Source organism: Myotis brandtii, unplaced genomic scaffold, assembly GCF_000412655.1.
Source record: "Myotis brandtii unplaced genomic scaffold, ASM41265v1 scaffold44, whole genome shotgun sequence".
NCBI lineage: Eukaryota > Metazoa > Chordata > Mammalia > Chiroptera > Vespertilionidae > Myotis > Myotis brandtii.
The window spans coordinates 1,532,430-1,555,835 of record NW_005366833.1 but is presented as its reverse complement, the minus strand read 5'-3'; the positions used below and the strand labels follow the sequence as shown (position 1 = coordinate 1,555,835).

At 39.1% G+C, this 23,406-nt stretch overlaps 1 protein-coding gene across 1 annotated transcript in view; it reads right to left on the bottom strand.

Moving 5' to 3' along the window:
* Positions 1 to 23,406, bottom strand: part of LOC102254206 (histone-arginine methyltransferase CARM1-like) — a 206,584-nt gene that overhangs the window by 132,450 nt on the left and 50,728 nt on the right. The window contains exon 2 of the mRNA XM_014546316.1: positions 7,381 to 7,506. Within this exon, the coding sequence (XP_014401802.1) occupies positions 7,381 to 7,506 (126 nt within the window). The remainder of the gene's footprint in view (positions 1 to 7,380; positions 7,507 to 23,406) is intronic.

The window sequence follows — 23,406 nt, the reverse complement described above, 5'->3', positions numbered from 1 at the left end:
GTTTGTTTAGCTTCTATAATTGAAACTTTGTTGCTTTCGGAGCTCAGAGCCAGGCCACGGCAGGCAGGGAACCTTGGCTTCCTCCATCACTGGAGCAAGCAAGCCTCCTCCTCACTTCAGCTGCGTGGCTGCCGGCTGCCATCTTTGTTGGCAGTTAATTTGCATATCTCCCTGATTAGCCAATGGGAAGCATAATGAAGGTAAGGTCAATTACCCTTTTTGTCTTTTATTAGATAGGATAAGTTCCTTTGACACGCCCCAGAAAGATAAAGCATAAGAATAGGGTGTGCCCTGACAGGGTACCTCAGTTGGTAGGAGCATCGTTCCATACGCCAAAAGGTTGCAGGTTTGATCCCATAAATATTTCAGTAGTATGCAGATAGACTGTTCAGCAGGAAATAGGAACCAGAAAATATGGTTACTGTAATAAATGCTGAGAGCAGGGAGGCAGGGAGCAGGCATGCTCCAGCTGGGTTTCACTCAAGTATGAATTTTCCTCATAAAAGAAAAAAATTGAAAAACAGCTACTAGAAACTTGAATCGTCACTGTTCGCTTCCTTGAGTCATTATCTGAAGCATAACCTCACATATACTCAATAGAATATCAACTTTCATATTGCAAAGGGTCATAAACAACTACAACAGACAAAATCCAGTTATAGTCGGTAATTTCAAATCTCCTCTCTCAAAAATTGATAAACAAGTAGTCCAAGAATCATTAAAGATCAATCAACTTGACCTAACTGATATTTAGAGAATAGTTCACACAATAAAACAGAACACATATTCTTTTCAAGTGCATATGGAACATTCACCAAGATATACCATATTGTGAGCCATAAAACAAACTCCAACAAATCTGAAACCACTGATATCATACAAACCACATTTTCATTCACATCACAGAAGAGTTCAATAAAAATACAGAAAGTGATCTGGAAAATCTCCAAATGTTTCAAAATTGAACAATATAATTCTAAATAATTCATGGGTCAAAAAAATTCATAGGCCAAAGAACAAATAACAATACAAATTATTCTAAATTGTAGGGCAAGGAAAACACAATATACCAAATTTATGGGATGCAGCTAGAACAGTATACAGAAAGAACTGTATAGCAGTAAAGTATGTATTAGAAAAAGAAAGGACTCAAATTAATGATTTAAGCCTCTTCCTTAAAAAGTTAAATAGAAGCATGACCGGTGTGGCTCAGAGGTTGAGTGTCAACCTGTGAACTAGGAGGTCATGGTTCGATTCCCGGTCTGGCACATGCCTGGGTTGCAAGCATGATCCCCAATAGGGGGAGTGCAGGAGGCAGCCAATTCATGATTCTCTTTCATCATTAATGTTTCTATCTCTCTCTTCCTCTCACCTCCTCTCTGAAATCAATAAAAAAAATATATTTTAAAAGTTAAAGAGAAAATAGTAATCAGAGAATCAAAGTAATGAGAAGGAAGAAAATAAATATAAAAGCAAGAATCAATAAGACAGAAAATGGAGAAAAATGAATGAAACAAAAAGCTGTTTCATTGAAATAATCAATAAAGTTGATAAGCCTCTAAGTAAATTAATAAAAACATATATTATCTATATAAGAAATAAGAGAAAGAACATTAATACAGATCATACTGACATAAAGAAATATTATGAATGACTTAATAGCAATTAATTTGACAACCTAGATGAAATAGATAAATTCCATGAAAGACAATTAAAGCTCAATCAATAAACAGAAGATATATTAAATAGATTTATGTGTATTAAATAAACTGACTTTGTAGTTAAAACCTTTTCACACCCAAAAAAGATCAAGATCCATTTGAATTTGGTTGTTAATTTTAACAAACGTTTAAAGAAGAAATGATGCCAAATTCTTTACAAAGAATTCACCAAAAGAGGTTAGATGATATGCTCCTATTTTATAAGACCAATATTACTCTGATACCCAAATCAGACAAAGACATAAAGAAAACTACAAAGCAATACTTAAGAAGCATAGACATAAAAATATTTATAAAATTCTAGCAAATCTAATTTAGCTCTATATAAAAAGCTCATATGTCATGACCAAGTTTAACTCAGAAATTCAAGGTTGTTTCAACATTCAAAACTCAATCAATTTAATTAATCATATTAATAGGCTAAAAATAAAAATGATTCATTCATCTTCATAGATTCAGATAGAGTTTCTATCTTGAATTAAAATACAATTCAAGATAGAAACTATGAGCAAGTTAGGAATATAATGGACTTTACTCAGTCTGATAAAGAACATCAACAACAAAAACCCTACAACTAATAGTGAAAACTGAATGCTTTTCCTGAGATCATGAACAAGGTAAGGAGGCCCGCTCTAACTTCTTCTCTGCAACATTATACTAGAAGGCCTAGCTGGTGCAACAAACAAAAAACAACAACAAAACACACACACACACACACACACACACACACACACAAACAAACAACAAATACAGCTAGGAAAGGGAAATGCAAAACTATCTCTAATCACAGATGATGCAATCATTTATGTAGAAAATCCTAGGGAATCTATAAAAAAAAAAACAACCTACAAGAATTAAGTGACTTAGCAAGATTACTGCAGGATACAAGGTTAACATATCAAAAAAAAACCTCAACTTCACATCCAAAGCAATGGATAATAAATATATACTAAATTTGGGCTATTTGATGAGGAACAGGATATTTGCATGATACCAAAGTGCCTTGGCCCAGACTCCTTACTACTTACATCTATCAGGGAAAGCACAGTAACTGTATATAGAAAATAGAAAATGCCTTGACCTGGTGATTAAAACTCATACTACCAACAAGGGGTAGGTAGACCTCAGTGCTTGCTGAGGTGATATTCTGAGAAGGACACAATATCAGATAGGTAGTTTTCTGACTGGGGATGCATAACCTGAATCTTTTCACAAGGAAATATTAGAAAAACCCCAATTAGAGGATATTCTATAAAAATAACTGATCCCTCTTCTCCAAATATCTTAATGTCATTAAGAAAAAGGGGTGATGCCGAAACCGGTTTGGCTCAGTGGATAGAGCGTCTAAAAAAAATAAAAAAAAAAAATAAAAAAAAAAAAAAAGAAAAAGGGGTGAAGAACTCAACCAAATTAAAGAGTCTAAAGAGACATGACAACTAAGTACAATACATGATCCTAGGCCAGATGTAGTACTAGCGAGAGAAAAGTGCTATAAAAGACATTATTGGGATAATTTATGAAACTGGACTATGAACTGTAAATTAAATATAAATACATAGAGATGCTAAATTCCTGAGTTTGGTAATTCTACTGTGGTTACAAAAGAGAATATTCTTGTTTACTAGAGGCCTGGTGCACGAATTTGTGCACCAGTGGGGTCCCTTGGCCTGGCCTGCAGGATCAGGCTGAAACCAGCTCTCTGAAATCCCCCAAGGGGTCCCAGATTGTGAAAGGGCACAGGCCAGGCCGAGGAACCCCACTGGTGTACAATTGGGGCCGAGGAGGGACTGTGGGAGGGCTCCAGGGCATATCTGGCCCATCTCGCTCACTCCCGATAGGCCGGACCCCAGCAGCAAGCTAACCTACTGGTCGGAGCATCTGCTCCCTGGTGGTCAGTGCATGTCATAGTGAGCGGTTGAGTAGCCTTAGCATATCATTAGCATATTACACTTTGATTGGTTGAAAGGGTGACCAGACAACTGGACACTTAGCATATTAGGCTTTTATTATACAAGATGGGGCATTCCTGTGAAGTACTAAGGAGTAAAGGAGTATGACATGCAAATTACTCTCAAATGGTTTCAGAAATAAAATGATAATATGTATTTACATATGTACACACATATACACATAGATAAATCAAGTGTGACAAACTATTGTAAATTAATGAATCTGTTTAAAGGATATCCAGAAATTCTCAGTATTGTTTAAGAAACTTTTAAGTTGGAAATTTTTTTCAAAATAAAAAAGGATAAAGAAATTTCTCTTGATTCATAAACTTCCAAAATAAGGACCACCAGTATCTTTATTTCTTTTTCTCCATTAGTGAAATGCTGATAAAAGTTGGCTTTCCATGGCTGTGTTACCCCAATTCAAAATGTGAGTTTTCGCGATGAAATGTCAACCAGTGAAGAGTGGAGGGGAAGTTGGGAAGCTGTTGAAAGAACATGGGCCTTACATTTTCTTTTTGTCACGTGGGCAATTTCCTTCGAACCTATGAGCCTTAATGGCTTTGCTTAAAAATGGGAATAAACAACAACAATAATTCTGCTGTGAGAATAAGAGAGAAGGTATAAATACCTACCTCTAAAAAGAATCTAAAAATTAAGTAAGACTCAGACAATGCTGGGCCTCTGCTGCAAGCCCTCAGATGCTTCCAGTCCTCCTCAGAGGAAAACCAAGATGCTCACCATGGTCTCCAACGTCTCCCCTGATCGTTCTCCTCCCTCATTCCACCTGGGCCCTCTGCTCTCAGTGCCATTCTTCAAGTACAACCTGCCTTAGGGTCTTTGTAGTTCTGTTCCTCTGTCTGGACCACCCTTACTCTGACACACACAGGGCTCTGCTCCTTCCCTCGTCCACTACAGCTCCAATGGCAGCTAATCAGTGAGGCTTTCCCTCAGAAAGTACCTATGAACAGTATACACACTTAATCCCCAGTCATTCTCTGTCTCTTTCCCTGGTTTATTTTCACTATCTACCAGTATGTTCATTTATTGTCTGTGTCCTCATAAAATATTAGCTACATATTTGTAAGGATTTCTATCTACTCAGTGCTGTATCTTTAGCACATAACTAAGTGCTTGGCACATAATAGGCTCTCAATATATATTTGTTGAATGAATGAATGAACAGGAAGGAAACCCTGCACATATCTAGTACATTCATAGTCAGTTTGTCATAGATATTAAGTCCATTTAATTAAAACTTTTTTCTCTGTTGACATCTGTCATCATTAAATATTCCCACTGCTTCTAAAATACAGTGAGATTTAATGGCCAGATTTCACAGTGGTCTTGGAGAACACTGGCGAGTATTTGACACGTGACCAAATCAGGCTTGGAGAGCACTGAGTCACAATTCTGAAGAAGGAAAGGAGGAAGGAAAGAAATACTGCTTAGAGATATATTTGGGTATTTGATCATTCCTTCCCTAGTAGTGCCTAATTATCACTACTGATCAACTTCCCAATAAAGTTGAATTTTCTTTCTTACCCAAGCTCTAGAAAATTGGCAGCTGTTCACTTCTAAATGTAAAATCGCAGGCTCACATTTCAAATGCCACATGGTCTTACTCCAGAAAAGCAGAGCACATCTCAAAAATGTAGCAATTGTGTCTGATGTACACAGCTTTCTGTCAACACCCAAGCTGACAAATGACAGGATCCCACTGCCACCTGGGACCTGGGCCCTTGGGGACCCACTGAGTCACAGCCAGCTTGCTCCTCAGTTGCCACACTACCAGCCTGCAGCTGTGGACTCCGGTCCCTCGCACCACAACCTGCCTTGACAGATCCAGAATGCGGGACCAGCTGCTTGGCTTGTTCAGTCTCTAGGGCCAGGAAAATCAGACAGGCAACCGACTCCCCAGGGACATTAGTTGCTTTGGAAAACTATTATTAAATTAAACTAAGGAGGACCATTAATTTGCAAACATCTGTACTTGGAATCCATATGGTGCTGCGATTCAATCCTAGCAAAATCAAGACACACACAAACTCCAGAATAGGAAGGTGGTATAAGGTACCGTTGGGAAAATTCTCAAGTAGAGTCTCAAATTCTTGGTATCGATTATCTTTCCTTCTTAAAGAACAAAGGAGACTAATCAGTTACAGCCAGTGTCCTAAAGCAAGGTAGGCCAAGGTCTCTGTGCTCATTTCTGAAACACAGGTTACACGCTGAACCAATAATGAATTCATGATCTCAAAATTAGTCCCACCTAGGAGCTCCCTATTTAAAAGTTCCCTTCTTGCTTTTTTGATTGGTATAAACAAATTACGTAGAAACTTAGTCATTTGTATTCTAAGTTAGGCAAAAGCACATGGAATACAAATTTCATTACTAAGTCCAAAATCTCTGTATCAAGGAATGAAACGAAAAGGTTCCGTTCACTCTCTCTCCTTGTCAGCTAAGGCATCAGATATTACTTACAGGGGCCTTTGTGTAGGACCAATAGGCTCCTGTCATTGGCCCCCAATACTGAGTTGGTTCTGGGCCTCACGACTATCTAGGCTGGAAGCAGCACAGTAAAATGGATCCCAATATCTTTGGACTTAGTCTACTGGAATCTCAAAAGTTCTATCTCACTGCAATTTAAAGAAAGATTTAAAGAAAAGTTTTTGTCCAGACAGTGAAGGCAGTTCAAGTTGAGAGCCCCTAAAAAATAAAACTCCTAACCCTGTTTAGACTCTACATACCAACTCTGAACAGTACCCTATGCTTGAAACATGGACATTGCGGACATGCACATTCTATGTGGAGTTGAGCAGCATGACTTCCTCGAGCACTGAGTGTTCCAAGTGTGAACACATTAGAAGAAAGGTTTTCCCTTCAGTCTTCGTACTGTACAATCGCTCCCTGTTCTTTCACTGGCTATTTCTTTCTTAAAACGAAATGTGTCTCACCAGGGATGATGAAGAGATGAATAGGTATATGATAAAACAGCTTCCTCTCTCTGGCTGACTCTGAGTCAGTTCAGAAACTACAAACCAGGTTAACTTCTTTATCCCAAGTAGTTACCATAATATGAAACAACTTTGGACATTTTAACTACCCAGAGGAGAATCTGTACCACTGCTAATACTTTGTATCGTCTGGATTAACACCATGAAATGAACACTTTATATCTAAGTTAAAGAAATGACGACAGACCATCAAAGGTAGACGCATGGCATTGTTAACCCTAATTACCTTTATCGGACTGGAAATCTCCCAGGGTGCCTTTTAGCCCTTTCTTAAAATAGCTCTAGTTACACTTTAGTTTACCTCCCCATTCCCTGACATTTGTTGTCCAGAATCTAAAAATGTTCGACAAATGATCCAAAGACAAAAATAGGATGAAAACATTCTGATTGGCAAAGAAGCGGGAAGTCACATTTCTGCAAACAGCCTCTTCTTCAAGGAAAATCAGCTCTGGATGAAGGAGAACCCCAAGTGGGGAGAACAGAAACGTTCTCATGGTCTAGGAAAAGGCTGATAGTGCTCCAGCCTGGGTATCAGGTAAGCACCAGAACCAGTTTTATATCATTGTTTTAATCTAGAACAACCCACACTAGGAAACATTCTGCTGAAATCCAACCAATCAGTAACAGCAAAACGTCAACCAATCAGGGGATTCATTTTCAGAAAAGACAGGGGGTCATGACAAGCACAACACTTACCAGCGTAAGACTCAAACTTCAGCAGAGCACTGTTGTACCCCAGGGTAATCAAGACGGATTCCTTCCCCACCCGGCAACATTCGGTGTCTCGGTTGAGTAGGCATTTAAAGACACAGACGCCATCAGCTATAAAGGGTGGGGAAAAAAAAAGGATTAGGAAAATCCATTTTGAGCATTGTAAAAAGGCTCACCAATGCCTAAATGCATTCCTACATTTTCTCATGTTCTCTAGGCGCCTCATTTCTTTTTTCTTAATACAATTTCTCCTGGGACATATGGGAATATGAGGATATGAGTTAAAACAGTGGTCGGCAAACTCATTAGTCAACAGAGCCAAATATCAACAGTACAACGATTGAAATTTCTTTTGAGAGCCAAATTTTTTAAACTTAAACCATATAGGTAGGTACATTGTTATTAACTTAATTAGGGTACTCCTAAGCTGGTCTTTCCTAAAAACGTCCTCAATCTGATTGAGGTATATTCGCTGAGGTAGACCCCTTCCAACTCTCCCATCCTCACTCATCTTGTAGCCAGTCTCACTCAACTCGTGCATGAATCCCACGCGCCTTCCCCGCGCTGCGTATCCCGCTGCCCGCCTGCGCCGTGTCTCCCTTAGCCCGACTGACCGACACCCCCCACTTCTTCTAATGCCACTTCTTCAAAATAAACTCACCCAGGCCCAAAACCGACTTCTGCGCATGGGCCAAGAAGTTCCAATTGCACTGCACGTGCGCGCCCGCACGTGGTATTTTGTGGAAGAGCCACACTCAAGGGGCCAAAGAGCCGCATGAGGCTCGCGTGCCGCGGTTTGCCAACCACTGAGTTAAAGAAATGACTATATGGCCGAATACCAATTCTTTGCAGGTGTTTAACACCACTTAAATAAGACTCCTATTGGATCTTGCCAGGGCTCCATTACCCATAACCCAATATTCCCAAAATCATTTTATAACTCTCTCTCTCTTTTCTTTTAATCATCATCCGACAAATGAGGATGGGTTTTTGTTTGTTTTGGTGGGGGAGAGGGTAGGAGAGGGAAAGAGAGGGAGAGGAGAGAGAGAAACATCTATGTGAGAGAGACATATCCATTGGTAGCCTCCCTCACCCATGCTGGAGATGGAACCTGCAAATGGAACCTATAATTCAGGTACGTGCCCTTGACCGGGTATTGAACCTGTGACCCTCCAGTGCACAGACTAATGCTCTAACCACTGACACACACTGGCCAGGACCATTTTGTATCTCTTGATGCCATCCTAGGAGAGACCAGGTAATGTCGCTGTGGGTGATTGAGCACCTACTATGTGCCAGAGATATCACAAACAAATTCCATTGTAAGTATCATCACTGCCAATGTTCCTAGGTGAAGACGAGGCAGAGTTTACATCCATATATGCACAGCTAATATGTAGCAAAGCGAGAATTCAAGCCCAGGGTTGAAGTTGACTCCAAAGCCCATGTTGCTCCTACCACATTGTGCCCAGGCAAGTGTGATAAAAAGTTTCCCAAGAAAGGCCCATGGTAAGTGGCTAAATTCTCATTAGATTCATGCATAGATAATTGGGAACTAACTCACTAATGCTGTTAGCATTGGGGCAGCTGTAGTATGGTGGAAAAAGCAATGACTTTGGGTTTTGCTTTATCTTTGACTAGAGGCCTGATGCATGAAATTCATGCAAGAGTAGGCCTTCCTTCCCCCGGCTGCCGGCACCCGCTTCCCTCTGGCACCCGGGACCCAGGTTTCCCTCGCAGCCCTGGCTTTGTCTAGAAGGACGTCCAGAAAGACGTCCGGTCTAATGAGCATATTACGCTTTTATTATTATAGATACTTACTAACTGAGGAGCTTAATCACCTAAACACATGGAGTCACGTTTTTTCATTACGTAAAATGAAAATATTGATGCTTTGTTAAGACTGAATGATAAAGTTTAAATAATTTCTAAAATCCTATTAAACCAATAAGAGAGTATTAATATTTCTCTGATTATAAAGTAGTGACCTGGTGCACGGATTCATGCACATTGAAAGGAAATTAATTAGAAGGTGGCTGGCGGGCGGGACTGGGCGAGACGGGCTGGACACGCCTTGGAGTCAACCTCCCACAGTCCCTTTCTGGCATCTGCGGAGTGAGCGGGGTCCCTGTGGTAGGTGGGGTCCCTTGGCCTGGCCTGCAGGGATTGGGCCAAAACTGACTCTCCGACACCCCCTGAGGGGTCCCAGAGTGCGAGAGGGCACTCTGCAAAGTTGCTCTCGTACAGGGTGTGGAACGCAAATGCAAGTGTGCAGTAAGCCAGATTCGGGGCCGACAGTGCCCCAGCAACAACATAACCCAGGGCTGAAGGAGGAATCATGCAGCCCTGCAAGGAATAGGGCTCCCTCCTCTCTGGTTTCAGGGTGTGTCACCCAAGAACTGCTGCTGCCAAGTCACTGTAGCTCAGCAGCTCCTGTATTGAGCATCTGTCCCCTGGTGGTCAGTGCACGTCATAGTGACTGGTTGGACACAGCATACTAGCTCTTATCTTTAATGTCTTCCATTCTCCTTTATAAAATCAATTACAGTATGTGTATTAAATTGAATTATAATTATCGTGCACCGGGCCTCTAGTAAATTCAATAAAAAGCATTGTGTATAGTTTTTATTCCCAAAGAAGCTTACTTGTCCTATATAATAAAAGGCTAATATGCAGAATGACCGGTCGCTATGATGAGCACTGACCACCAGGGGTAGTGCCACTCAGCCAGAAGCCCTGAGCCAGGCTCACAGCTGGCAAGTGCAGCGGCGTTGGCGGGAGCCTCTCCCACCTCCAGACTGCGAGAGGGCACAGGCCAGGTTGAGGGACCCTCCCCACCCCCCGAGTGCACAAATTTTGTGCACCAGGTCTCTAGTTGTTTATAAAATTCCAGTGTTACACATGAGCATATGCACATTTGTGCACACACATTCAAAAAACACACACAGAGTTAAGATGATTAAATGTTTTCAAATATTTTTAACCACTACTTCATATGAATGAGTACCTCCTGATGGAGGCATTCACAGATATTTTTCATGAAACATCTTGGCTGGTTAAATAGTGCAGATGTTTTGAAAACATTTTCTTGGCATAAAACATGGTTACAGGTTGTTATTATAGCCCAGTCAGTGTCTCTAAGGCATCAACGTCTCCTCACAGGGTGGCAGCCGTGAATGCAGATGCAGAAGGGAGTTTGGGGCTCTCTGAAACAATATGTTTTCTTAAAGTCACAAGAAATATTTTTTTCAAGAAATTGGGATTATTAGCATTTACCAATTATTTTTCTTATGGTTTTGAAGTAGGATGAGATAGGATGAAGAAGGAAGGAGATCCTAGTCTTCCTCAGCTCCTTGTACAAACATGAATATTACAGTCTGTGCGCTCTTTGTGAGCAGGGCAATTTCACTTTATTTTTGGGTTCATTCTCTCTTTTTTTCCTCTCTGCATCAAAGCCCAGCACAGTATCTAATACTTAATATTTTTTGAATTAGTGAAAGCATTTCTCCATGTATTGATTGCATCCCACCCCAGAATAGATAAGTTTAAAAATGTATTACTCAATCCTCCTTAACCAGATAGACTTTTGATTTTTTTCTTTTGTTGTTGTTTGTTTGTGATTTAATTAGGGTATACATTGAGTTGCTGTTTTTCCTACCTTCATAAATTGCAAAATGCTTAACCATACACCCTCTTTTCTTTATTCTCTCCCTATTTTCTTTTTAAATATGGTGGGGGAAGTCTTTTTAAGTATGCCATTATATCCAGAAAGTACTGGGAACTACTTCAAATGTTAAAATATACCTGTGGCAAAAAATTTCTAATACTTGAAACAAAGTTGAAAAGCAATGATAAGCTAGGCATATGTTTTCAACATACATAACAATGACTTAATATCCCCAATATACAATTAGCTCTAAAATATAGGAAGAAATAAACATCCCTATTAAAAAGTTAGTAAGGGGTCAGTAGGCAATTGACAACTGGGAAATGTCAATAGCAAAATTTTAAAAAATTTTGTATCAAACATTGGAAAGGCTGTGAGAAGTCACTGGGTGCCATTACTAAGAATGTAAATTTCTATATTCCTGAAATGTATTTTGGCCATATGGTTTAAAATTTAAAATCTATGTACTCTTTGTTAAACGTTCTACTCATAACAGTTTCTTCCAGGATGTACTTTATCAACTGTGAATGGATGTATATTTAAGGATGTGTATATTAAAGCTAAGAGTCCATCACTTACATGGTTGGTTAAATTAAACATGATACATCTGTGTTCAGGTTGCAGAACAGCACGTGTGATATTTTTGTAGCAATTTAACATTGTGTTTATTTTTGTAGAAAGTTGTTTAAAAAGATATACACCAAAGTGTCATTAGTTGTTTCCTCTGGATGGAGAGATTTGGGGTCATTTTTATTTGTCTGCCTTGTTTGAATTTTCTAAGTGACTACTTATTTTTCTAGTTAGAAAAGACAAGAAAGCTATTCATTTGGTTAAAAAAAAAAGCAATCAAGCAAAAGACACACTACTATCACTAAGATTCTTCACCACATTCTCATTCTTGGTGGGTATCACTATTCTTTACACTTTTTTAATTTACCAGATATTAGCTGGTACTTCATTCATTTTAAAATATTTATTTAGAAATTACTGCATCCAATATAATAAATATAATCATTATGTTCATTCTCCGTTTTTAAATCATTCATGGAAATGAATGTCTTCTTACATTTTTGTTTGCTAATGTAAAAACTTCTTGTGTTGATTTCCTATCCTGACCTTGACCATGTTAGTACATAAAAACATTCTAAATGATTCCTGTTAACAAATGGGATCAAGAAGAAAATGCAGCTATTTTAGAGGAGAATATCATATTAATCTAGAAATACATCTTTTTAAATTTAAAGAATTTATGTTAGAAAAATGAAGGAATACACTAAAAAAATAAGGAACATATATAAATCCAAGACCAGGAAATACTACAACACTGGGAAAAACAGGGATGGTGTGGAGACCATTTTCTTTATTTTTTAATATTTTTATGGCTAAAATCAGGTACTAATACATTCAGAGGTAAATGTGTTTATTGAGAATATTCAAAAATCAAATACATTTTCAATGTACATTATACCAAGGTATACGTCATTTATCAAGTTATTATTACTACTACTACTAATAATAATAATACTAACTACACCCTTGCCAAACATCTCATTTCATCTCTTCAGTAGCACAGAAGGCTGGCTGCTTCTGTGTATTTACTATCATTGGGCTTTATTTTTTAAATCCTCACCTGAGGGCATGGTTTTATTGTTTGTTTGGTTTTATTTTTGTTTGTTTGTTTTTATTGATGAGAGAGAGAGAGAGAGAGAGAGAGAGAGAGAGAGAGAGAGAAACATCAATCTGTTACTTCTCACACACACTCCAACTGGGGATCAAACCCACAACCTGGGTATGTGCCCTGACTGGGAATTGAACCCACCACCTTTCTGTGTATGGGACGAGGTTCCAACCAACTGAGCTGCACTGGCCAAAGCTACTGTAATTGTGCCTTGATTCTCATCAGTGAAACTCTTTGCTGCTTCTTCATAGGGCAAGTCCTACTCTGCTGGTGGCAACAAAGTAACAAGCAGAATAACTTCCTGTGCACAAAATTTAGTCCGCTTTAGGAAAGCCTAGAGCAGGCGTCCTCAAACTGTGGCCCGCCGAAAACATTTATCCGGCCCGCCGGATGTTTTTGCCGCCGCCGCTGCCTGTCCTGCTTAGCAGCCGACTCATCCCGGGCCCGCAGTGCACATGTGTGGAATGTCTGAGGGACAGTGAACTGGCCCTCTGTTTAAAAAGTTTGAGGACCTCTGGCCTAGAGCTATGTCACTCCCTCCTTGAGGAAAAGCCACTAGTTCCCCGAAAGGACTCTCAAAGAAAATGATAATTATGGTGAATCCAGATGCCTTGCTCTATCTTCCACTTCAGCCTCATTTGACAAAACTTATAACGGTACACAGAGAAATCCAGGACCTACCCATTCACAAGTACACACAGGTAACCCTGGAAAATGCCTCAGGGTAAGGACAAGAGAATTGCCCTTGACTTTAATAACAAAATGCCCTACTTCTCCTTACATATACCCCTCTCCTTTCAGCCTATGCAAATGCAGAAATTCAATCTCCATAAGAAAACTACAACACTGACTAAGAATATGATATATCAGGCATGGTCTAGAACAGAAGTTCTAAAATACAGTTTTATGTATAAATCCATGGACAGAGAGTACTTATGACCTAATAATATGGCATTTACGCCAAGTCTTTGCTAAGTGACCCTTTAATATTTTCCTATCTAGAAACAGGAAGTTAGTCTACCTAAGCAACGTGTTTCCTAGAAACAGGTAACTAAAAAATGATGGCACAGGCAGCACATATATACATGGGAGTAAATCATATGGATCACTGTGCAGTTATTATTTTTAGCAAATTTACCCTCAGAAAATGAGTGTTAAAAAGAACATGATTATGGTTTAAAAAAGATAACTAATATTAAAATTAGGCACCAATACTGATCATATTAATAACAATCTCCTATGAGATATGACAAAATAGTAATATATATTCACAGCTTCTTCCTCTCCTCTATCTGGTAAGGAGAATTCTGTGTTTGAAAGATTAGTTTCTAGGATTTTGCTAGCTAGAGTAATGACAGTGAAGAAAACTGAAAATGGATTAATTCTTTCAGATTGAAATGGGCCCAATGTTAATAGCAGAAGAGAAATGAAAAGAATGGGAAGGTAAGCAGAAAAAGGAAGGGATTTGGGAAAGGTTTTAGAATTGAGAATTGGGGTAGCTACCATATGTGACAGAGTCAGAGAGATGGGGGGAAAAGGCTTTTAGGACATTAGGTTCAGAACAACAGTTGTCTGGTCATTTGGTTTTGGTTTTGAGTTTGATGGGAATTTTTGTTTTGTTTTGTTTACAAATGTAATTCCCTTCCTCTACATTTTGATTTTTAATTTTACCAAGTCTACACAACCGAATCATACAGCCATTAGATAGTAATGCTATCCCCTTTGGGCCCTCATTTAATAACAATTTAGTGCCCACCAACAGTTCCACATACTTGTCTCTCTAGTCATTTCGATTGTCCAAAGTCGTTCTCTAGCAGAATCTTAGGAAGGGCTCACTGAACAAATCCTTTACAAGATTCCTTAGGAAGAGTCATTGGAAAAAATATTCCTCAAATTCTTGCACACGAATAGTTGTCTTCGTCTTCTTATTTTTGAAGGTCAGGTTTTCTGGATATAAAATCCCTGGCTAACATGTTTTTTCTTTCAGATCTTATGGTATTCCAATGGAATATGTTACGCTATTCTATTCTCACACATAGCATCAAAAGGTCTAGTGATAATCTAATTTCTCTCTTACAATAATATACTCACATTGTCTAGATATCCAAAAGATGTTTCCCTTTCTTTAAAGGCCAGTAATTTTTACCAGAATGTGTGTTATGCTGGTCATTCTAGGCCAGTATTTTCAGGTATAAAGTACATTTTTTCAATATATGTTTTCAATTTATTTCAGTAAAATTTTCTTAATTCTTAATTTAGTATTTGTTTTGTTTGTTTCTTGGTTTTTTGTTTGTGTTTTTTTCTTTTCTGATGTCTGCTTCAGAGACTCTTATGTGTGTGTTGGAATTTTTTTTTTGTTTATCTTCAACATTTGCAACTTTCTTTTGAATCCATTTTATCTCTTTTTACATTTCCTTTTACATTTTAAAATTTCCTATTTTTTCTTTTTTATTTGATGTATTTTTTATTCCTTCTAATTTAGCTTTCATTTCTAAAAATTATTTCATTTTTAATATACATTTTATTTCTAATTATTTCTTAAATTCTGTCATTTCATTATTGAGTTCTCCTAATTCTGATTGATGTTATTCTTTCATGTCCTGTATAATTTTCTTAATGTCTCTTAATTTATTTTGCAAATAAATCTTACAGGAATATTTTTGTAGCATGTCTTTCTAGCATGCTTTTATTGTTGGTAGCACTGTTATTTTGCCCCTTTTTGCCTTTTTTCTTATAGTAACTGTTGGGATTTGACCTCAGTACTTTCCTGTTAATCATCTTTATGTGAATATCATTTCCTGAACTTTTAGAAGGATGATAAATTACACTATAGTTTTATGAGAAACTACCAAATTCTGTTTCACTTAATATTCCCATCAGCAATAGACAAATGAGTCATTTTTTCTACATCCTTGACAATATTTGGATTGTCATCATTTTTTCCTTTAGATATTCGTATAGCTGTATAGTAATGCCTCATTGTGGGTTTAACTTGCACTTTCCTGATGGCTAATGATGCGGAACATCTTTTCATGTGCTTATTTACCACCTATATATCCTCTTCAGTGAATGCCTGTTTATGTCTTTTACACATTTTCAAATTGGATTTTTTTTTTTTTTTACTATTGAGCTTTGAAAGTTCTTCATATATTCTAGATACTGGTCCTTTGTCAGATATGTGGTCTACAAATATTTTCTCCCATTCTATAGCTTTGTCTTTTCTTTCTCTTAACAAAATTTCACAGGACAAAAGTTTAAATTTTGATGACATCCAATCTATCAATCTTTTTTTTTTTTTTTAATGAACCACCTTTGGTTGTCAAGTTTAAGAACTCTTCACCTGAGTCCCCTGACCTTGTTCATTCCTATGGTTTCATTACATCTTAACTGGACAACTGCGACCATCTCTCCTCTGTTACCTGCTCCTGCAATTGAAAATGAGTTCACACTCTTCTAAGCTGTCGGGTTACATTAAGGGAGAGCATGTGCAGTCATTGCAATGCTCTGCTCAAACCTTCCAATAACCCCCACTGAATATGAAAGGACTCTCCTGCTTGAAACTCTAAATCCCACAGGCACATTCCTGCTCCAACCCACTAACTCCTAGCTCTCCAAACCTCTACCACACTCCAGCCAAACTACCAGCTATTCTCTGAAGGGGCTTATCATTATGGTGTCTGAAGAAATGTGAAATAAAAGATCGGGACTTCCAAAGTGACAAAGCGCCCCTTCTGTCACCAAAAATATTACCTAATTTATTAATGTCCTAATTGATTAATGTCCACTTCAAATGGCACCTTTCCTGATTGCCCCACAACTGGCCTAGGTTACCTCCCTCACTTCACTAACCCGACAGCACTCTGTACTTCCCTTACAGTACGTAGCTTATTTTCTCCTTTGTGCCCCATTCTTATTATCCATTTGGCCAGACTGTCCAAGGGCAGAGTGTCCTCCTTATCTTTGCTTCCCCTGGAGGACCTGGTGCACAGCAGGGACTGTGAATAGTCAATTTGACTGGAACTACCATCAGCATCATCCCAGCTCAGACACATCAGGCCTGTTTACCATACCGGCTGTTAAAAACAAAGTAAAAGGACAAACTGAGCTCATCTTTCTAGTCTCTGAGTCACCCTCATTTTTGTAAACAATTCCCTCTTTCCTTCCACATCCTTCTCCCCACACATGATCACAGTAGAAAGAACAAATAAACACTGAAACCAACTCCATAATGAAATTTTAAACACCTCTGTGACCAATATTCTCAGATCAGAAGGAAGTAACATTTCATTCTGCCTTTAATGAAAGAGTATGTCACTTCCCTAACAGCTTCTCTAAGAACCCACTGTTCCCTGAAATTTATTTGCAACGCTTGTCTGAGTAATCCTTCGGCTCCCCTAGGAACTTCTCTAGGCAGGAAGGTGACAAGCAGCCAGAGAACCCATGGTTACTTGGAATCCCAGGAAAACAGTGGTTCTCAACCTTCTGGCCCTTTAAATACAGTTCCTCATGTTGTGACCCAACCATAAGATTATTTTCGTTGCTACTTCATAACTGTAATGTTGCTACTGTTATGAATCGTAATGTAAATATCTGATATGCAGGATGGTCTTAGGCGACCCCTGTGAAAGGGTCGTTCGACTGCCAAAGGGGTTGCAACCCACAGGTTGAGAACCGCTGGATTAGTAGATCTTGTTCCTTTAAAAATCTCAACACTTTCCTATGAAATTCATGTCTACTGTTCCCAGCACAGCGTTCAGCACGTAGTTTATGAATGATAATGTTTATTGACTTAACCAACTGAATCAATACGATCATAAAATCTTGGTGGCTTCCTAAATTACATAAATCAAAGAGCATGAAATCTCAGAGCAGTACAGATGTGAAAGGGACAATCAAACACATGGTATTGTTAGCTGACTGTATTTTTTTCCACTCCGACAAGTGGTTTAGACCTTCCGGTTTATAACATGTTTTTCCAATTATGATATGAGGTCCAGAAAAAGTTCACTTCCTCATTTCTTCATAAGAATGTAAAGTTTTCCCTACTTTCCTTGAACAAGCGGCTTCTCTGAGATTTAAATTTAATTTCACTGTGAATGTCTCTTCGGGGAAGCTAAATATTATGGCATCTACAGTCTTTCTGGGTAGCGTTTCCTCAGATCATCAGCTTTCTCCTTGTGGTTTCTAGAGATTATAAACTATCCACTTGAATTCACTCAGTCGGGGATAATTGCTCCGATGTGGTTTCCCCAGCTACAACAACAAAAAAGTGGGAGCTTCCAATGAAAGAGAATAAAATAATGACTTGGCTGTCAAGAGCTGTTCTAGAGATTCATTTTTGTTTCTGCCCTGCAGCTGATCTAGTGGAACCAGATGTCTGCAAGGCTTGGTGTGGGAATTCATTCATACATGCATATGCAGCTAACACTTACGAGCATCTGCTGTAAGCCAGTCACTGTTGATTGGCAATAGGGGAAGATGCAAAAACAAACTGTAGACACAGCCTTGAGAGAGCTTGCAGTGCAAGGGGAAGGGATCTGTTCAAATGCTGTGGTACCCCAGAGGAACAAGCAACTCGTTCTGTCTGGGAGATCCCTCATAGGAGGCAGTACACTGGACTCGAGGCTTGGAAGAAAAATAAGAGCTTTCAACAGAAAGGAAAGAAGAGGAAAAGGTCATTCCAAACAAAGGGAACAGCCTCTTTAAAAGGCTAGTGAACGAACATGTCATGAATGAATATGGCAGATCTGGAAATGAGGAGTAAGTAGTCCCACGTGGTTTGTAGGTGGAGGAATGAGTGCTAATACATCAAACTGCATAGGGCGACTGGAAGAGGAATTTTAAATGTTTTTTTATTTTTTTAAATTAAATTTATTGGGATGATATTGGTCAACATGAACATACAGGTTTCAGGTGTGGGTTTCTGTGTTACAAAATCTGTATATTGCACTGTGTGCCCACCACCCCAAGTCAGACCTTCTCCTGCCACCACGTATTAGGACCCCCTTCTCTCCCCGCGCCACTTTCGATTTGCTGCAATTCATGTTGCCATTTTGACTGATCAACAGTTGCCTGTAACAAAGAGAAGTGGGGCAACTGGGCAACTAGCTACCTTTGTTGAGCATTTTCCCACCTTGCACCTCATTTGTTCCTCACTGCTGCAGCATGACGTGGGGCTCCTTACGTTCATCCTATAAACAGGAAACCTGAGGCTCAGAGTTACTGGGGGATTTGCGTAAGCTCCCTTCCATCTGGACCGCTTCAAAGTCTATTCTCATTGCTCTGCATTATGTTGCTCCCTATGACTAGAAAAAGGAAGGGGAAAAGGACAAAGGCATGTCAAGTTTTCTCAATCTATGAGCTCTGAAATCCTGCTTTCAAGGCAAGCAAGGGTTCATATCCCTTTCTCTTACTACTTAATCTTAGCTACTCTTATTTTTCTTAAATATACTTTTATTGATTTCAGAGAGGAAAGGAGAGGGAGAGAGAGAGAAACATCAATGATGAGAGAGAATCACTGATTTTCTGCCTTCTGCATGCCCCCTACTGGGGATTGAGCCCGCAACCCCTGGCATGTGCCCTTGACCGGAATAGAACCTGGGACCTTTCAGTCTGCAGGCTGACACTCTATCCACTGAGCCAAACCAGCTAGGGCAATCTTAGCTACTCTTAAAAGCCTGCTTCATACCCCACCTGATCCATAAGGGGTCTGGGATCACTCTAGCCCATAATAATTGATTAAGCATAGCTTCCTTTCATTATCTTAATTTCTTGGATACGGTGTTTATCTGCTCTTTTTGAACCAGTCCTACCTAACTCTCAATCAGTAAACTCCTTCAGATGCCTTATTCATGTCTTTTTACCCAACAATCCCAAGAACAATCCCTTAAGCACAAAACACAGTCACTAAATGTTGGTTCCCCAAGACTCTTTGACTGGGCTCTGAGAACATTTTTGAAGCACTTTAGAATTTCCTTCAAAGAAATTAAAGATCCCAGATGGTCTACAAGCAATATTTTATCAAACATTTGAGGAGCAGGTAGTTTCTATGCTACTTAAACTGGTCCAGAAAAGATGGGATACTGCCTAAATCATTTACAAAGCCAATATAAGGCAATAATAAACTTGACAATGATACTCCCAAAATAAATATTAAATTCCATTATGAGTATGGAGGGAGGATGGAGATGACCTTGGTTTAAATCTTGGTTAGAACACTTATTAACTTTATCTCTTTAGAAATATTATTTAAACTTTCCATAACTATGCTTTTTATTCATAACATAATAAATAAAATAATAGCATAATATGACAATATAGAGGCCCGATGCACGAAATTCGTGCAAGAGTAGGCCTTCCTTCCCCCGGCTGCCGGCACCGGCTTCCCTCTGGCACCCGGGACCTGGGCTTCCCTCTGGCCGCCAGCAAGCACCCAGGACCCAGGCTTCACTCAAAACCCCGGCGTTATCTGGAAGGTCGTCCGGAAGGACTTCCAGTCTAATTAGCATATTATGCTTTTATTATTATAGATAAGGTTAGTCCAAACTCAACAAAAAAAATGATGGTGATGCTCATATTTCCATGTACCTGACACTGTTCTAAGAACTTTATATACATTAACATCTAATCTTCACAACAACCCTGGCTTATTACCCTAATCCTCACTTTACAAGGGAGTAACCGAGATAATAAGCAGAAAAATACCACCTTTACAAAGTTCTTATATGGTAGAGACAGGATTTGAACTCAGGCATTCTGGCTCTAGGTCCCCTAGTCATTAATATTAATATCATTTTAACATGTTGAAGGAAAATATGTACTTCCTTTTATCAATACAGAAAATAAAGTGCAAGAGAAAAAAAACAAAAAGCTTTCACTAAAATAAAACTTTTAGCAATCTGGGGTAAGTCTTTAATACAATAAGGAATATTTGTAATGACCAAAAAGTCAATATGGGGCTTAAGTTTGAAATTAATTTAAAGTTGAAAACAACACCAACTAAAGAGTTTGCCCTAATCTCTATTAATTGACATTGTTCTCAGAGTTCTAACCAAGGTAGTGAAGCATGAAAATAAATAAGAGGTTTAAATATGAGAAAGGAGGTGGTTTGATTGTGGGCCTGAAAGAATCAAGAGCATCAATTTAAAACTTACACCAAGTAGAGAGCTGAGAAAGAACACTGGTTACAAAATGAAATTACTAAGTAGTTGTTTTATATATCAGCTCTTCCAAAAAATACTGTTAAACATATAATTCTATATTAAATAGTAACAAAATCATAAAAACAATTAGAAATGAATTTAGCAAGAACTGTGAAAGACTAGACCATGTTAACAGAACTGCAAAGGCGAGGGCGTGTAAAACACAGATCAATGCAAAGCCTAGAAGTTGCCTATGATTCCAAGATTGTCTGTCGTGTGTGTGTTTGTGTGTGTGTGTGTGTGTGTGTGTGTGTAAATTAACCCATGATTCTAAATTCTTTTCAAGTAAGTAAATGAATGAAAATAACCACAGTGCACAAGAACATATAGACCAATGAAATAGAACAGAGAAACCAGAAATTGGCCCAAGCCATTACACTCGAATAATATTTGACAAAGGAGGCAAGAGCATACAATGGAGTCAAGACAGTCTCTTCAATAAATGGTGCTGGGAAAATTGGACAGATACATGCAAAAAATAAAAATAAAACTAGGCCACTGACTTACACCATAAACAAAAATAAACTCAAAATGGATAAAAGACTTAAACTAAGACAGGAAACCATAAAAATCTTAGAAGAATCCATAGGTAGAAAAATATCAGACATATCTTGTAGCAATAGCTTTACTGCTACATCTCCTAGGATCATGGAGACTAAGGAGAAAATAAACAAGTGGGACTACTTGTTTTATTTTTAAAATAAAAAGCTTCTGCACAGCAAAAGAAACCATCAACAAAACAAGAAAGCCCACTGCAAGGGAGAACATATTTGCCAATGTTACATCCGATAAGGGTTTAATCTCCAAAATGTATAGGGAACTCATACAACTCAACAAAAGGAAGATAAACAATCCAATCAAAAAATGGGCAACGGACCTAAATAGACACTTTTCGAAAGTGGACATACAGAAGGCCAAGAGACATATGAAAACATGCTCAAAGTCACTAATCATCCAAGAGATGCAAATCAAAATGACAATGAGGTTCCATCTCACATCTGTCAGAATGGCTATCATCAACAAATCAACAAACAAGTGCTGGCGAGGATGTGGAGAAAAAGGAACCCTCGTACACTGCTGGTGGGAATGCAGATTGGTGCAGCCACTGAGCAGAACAGTATGGAGTTTCCTCAAAAAATTAAAAGTGGAACTCCCATTTGACCCAGTAATACCACTTCTAGGAATATACTCCAAGAAACTAGAAACACCAATCAGAAAGGATATATGCACTCCTATGTTCATAGCAGCACAATTTACAATAGCTAAGCTATGGAAACAGCCTAAGTGCCCATCAGCAGATGAGTGGATAAAAAAGCTGTGGTACATCTACACCATGGAATACTACGCTGCCATAAAAAAGAAGGAATTCTTATCATTTGCAACAGCATGGATGGACCTGGAGAGCATTATGCTAAGTGAAATATGCCAGTCTGAGACAGATAAGTATCACATGATCTCACTCATTTGTGGATTATAATGAACAACATAAACTGATGAACAAAAATAAATACAGAGACACAGAAGCATCAAACAGACTGTCAAACTTCAGAGGGAAAGCAGGGGAAAGTGGGGGGGGGGGAGTAAGAGATCAACTAAAGGACTTATATGCATGCATATAAGAATAACGAATGGACACAGACAGTAGGTGGTGAGGGCCTGTGCTGGGGGGCGGGAGTGGGCAGGGAGAGGTCAATGGGGGACAAAGAAGACATATGTAATACTTTGAACAATAAAGAATTTAAAAAAGAAATAAATTGGACCATATGAATTCCAGAAGTAATATATCATCATTCATTTTCATAAGTATTTGGACTGTATTGGTGTCATATTGTCACTTTCCCATCAAGATCCACTTTTGTGCTCCTTTTAACACTAATTTTGGAGAATATAAATAACAATGAACTTAACCAATAGAACTAATACTAAAGCCAAAGCTTCTCAAAATTTGCAATATCGGTTTGAAAATGGCGACCAGCAGGAAGGTAGGGAGGGAGAGAGTGTGAGAGTGCAAGGAAGTGATAGAGGAGTGTGTGGACGTGTGTGGTGTGTGTGTATGAGCTAGGGACAGCTAGATTCTGCAGGTCTTCTAAGGGGCTGCTAAACCGGGCAGTCTTAGGCGGCGGAGTCCAGCTCCCGGCGCGGACACTCCTAGGCGGCCAGCCCAGGCACAGCGACCACGCCATCTTGGGAAACAGAGCTGCTTGAGACTAGGATCCTGGCCTCAGCACCACCCAGTCTGATCTCAGACGCATACCAGGACCCTGCAGCCACTGGGGACAGAGACCTGCGACCACAGCTACAGACCTGCGGACACCAAAAGTTCGGAGATCCCCGCGGCAGATCCGTGAGTAACAGAGCCCACCCCCCCTTCCCGCAGGCTCGCGGGCAGCGCCAGAGTAACTAACTGATAGATCCACCCCTTGCCGGGGCCTCAGCGCTGCAGGAACTTTGGCCTGGAAGTGCGC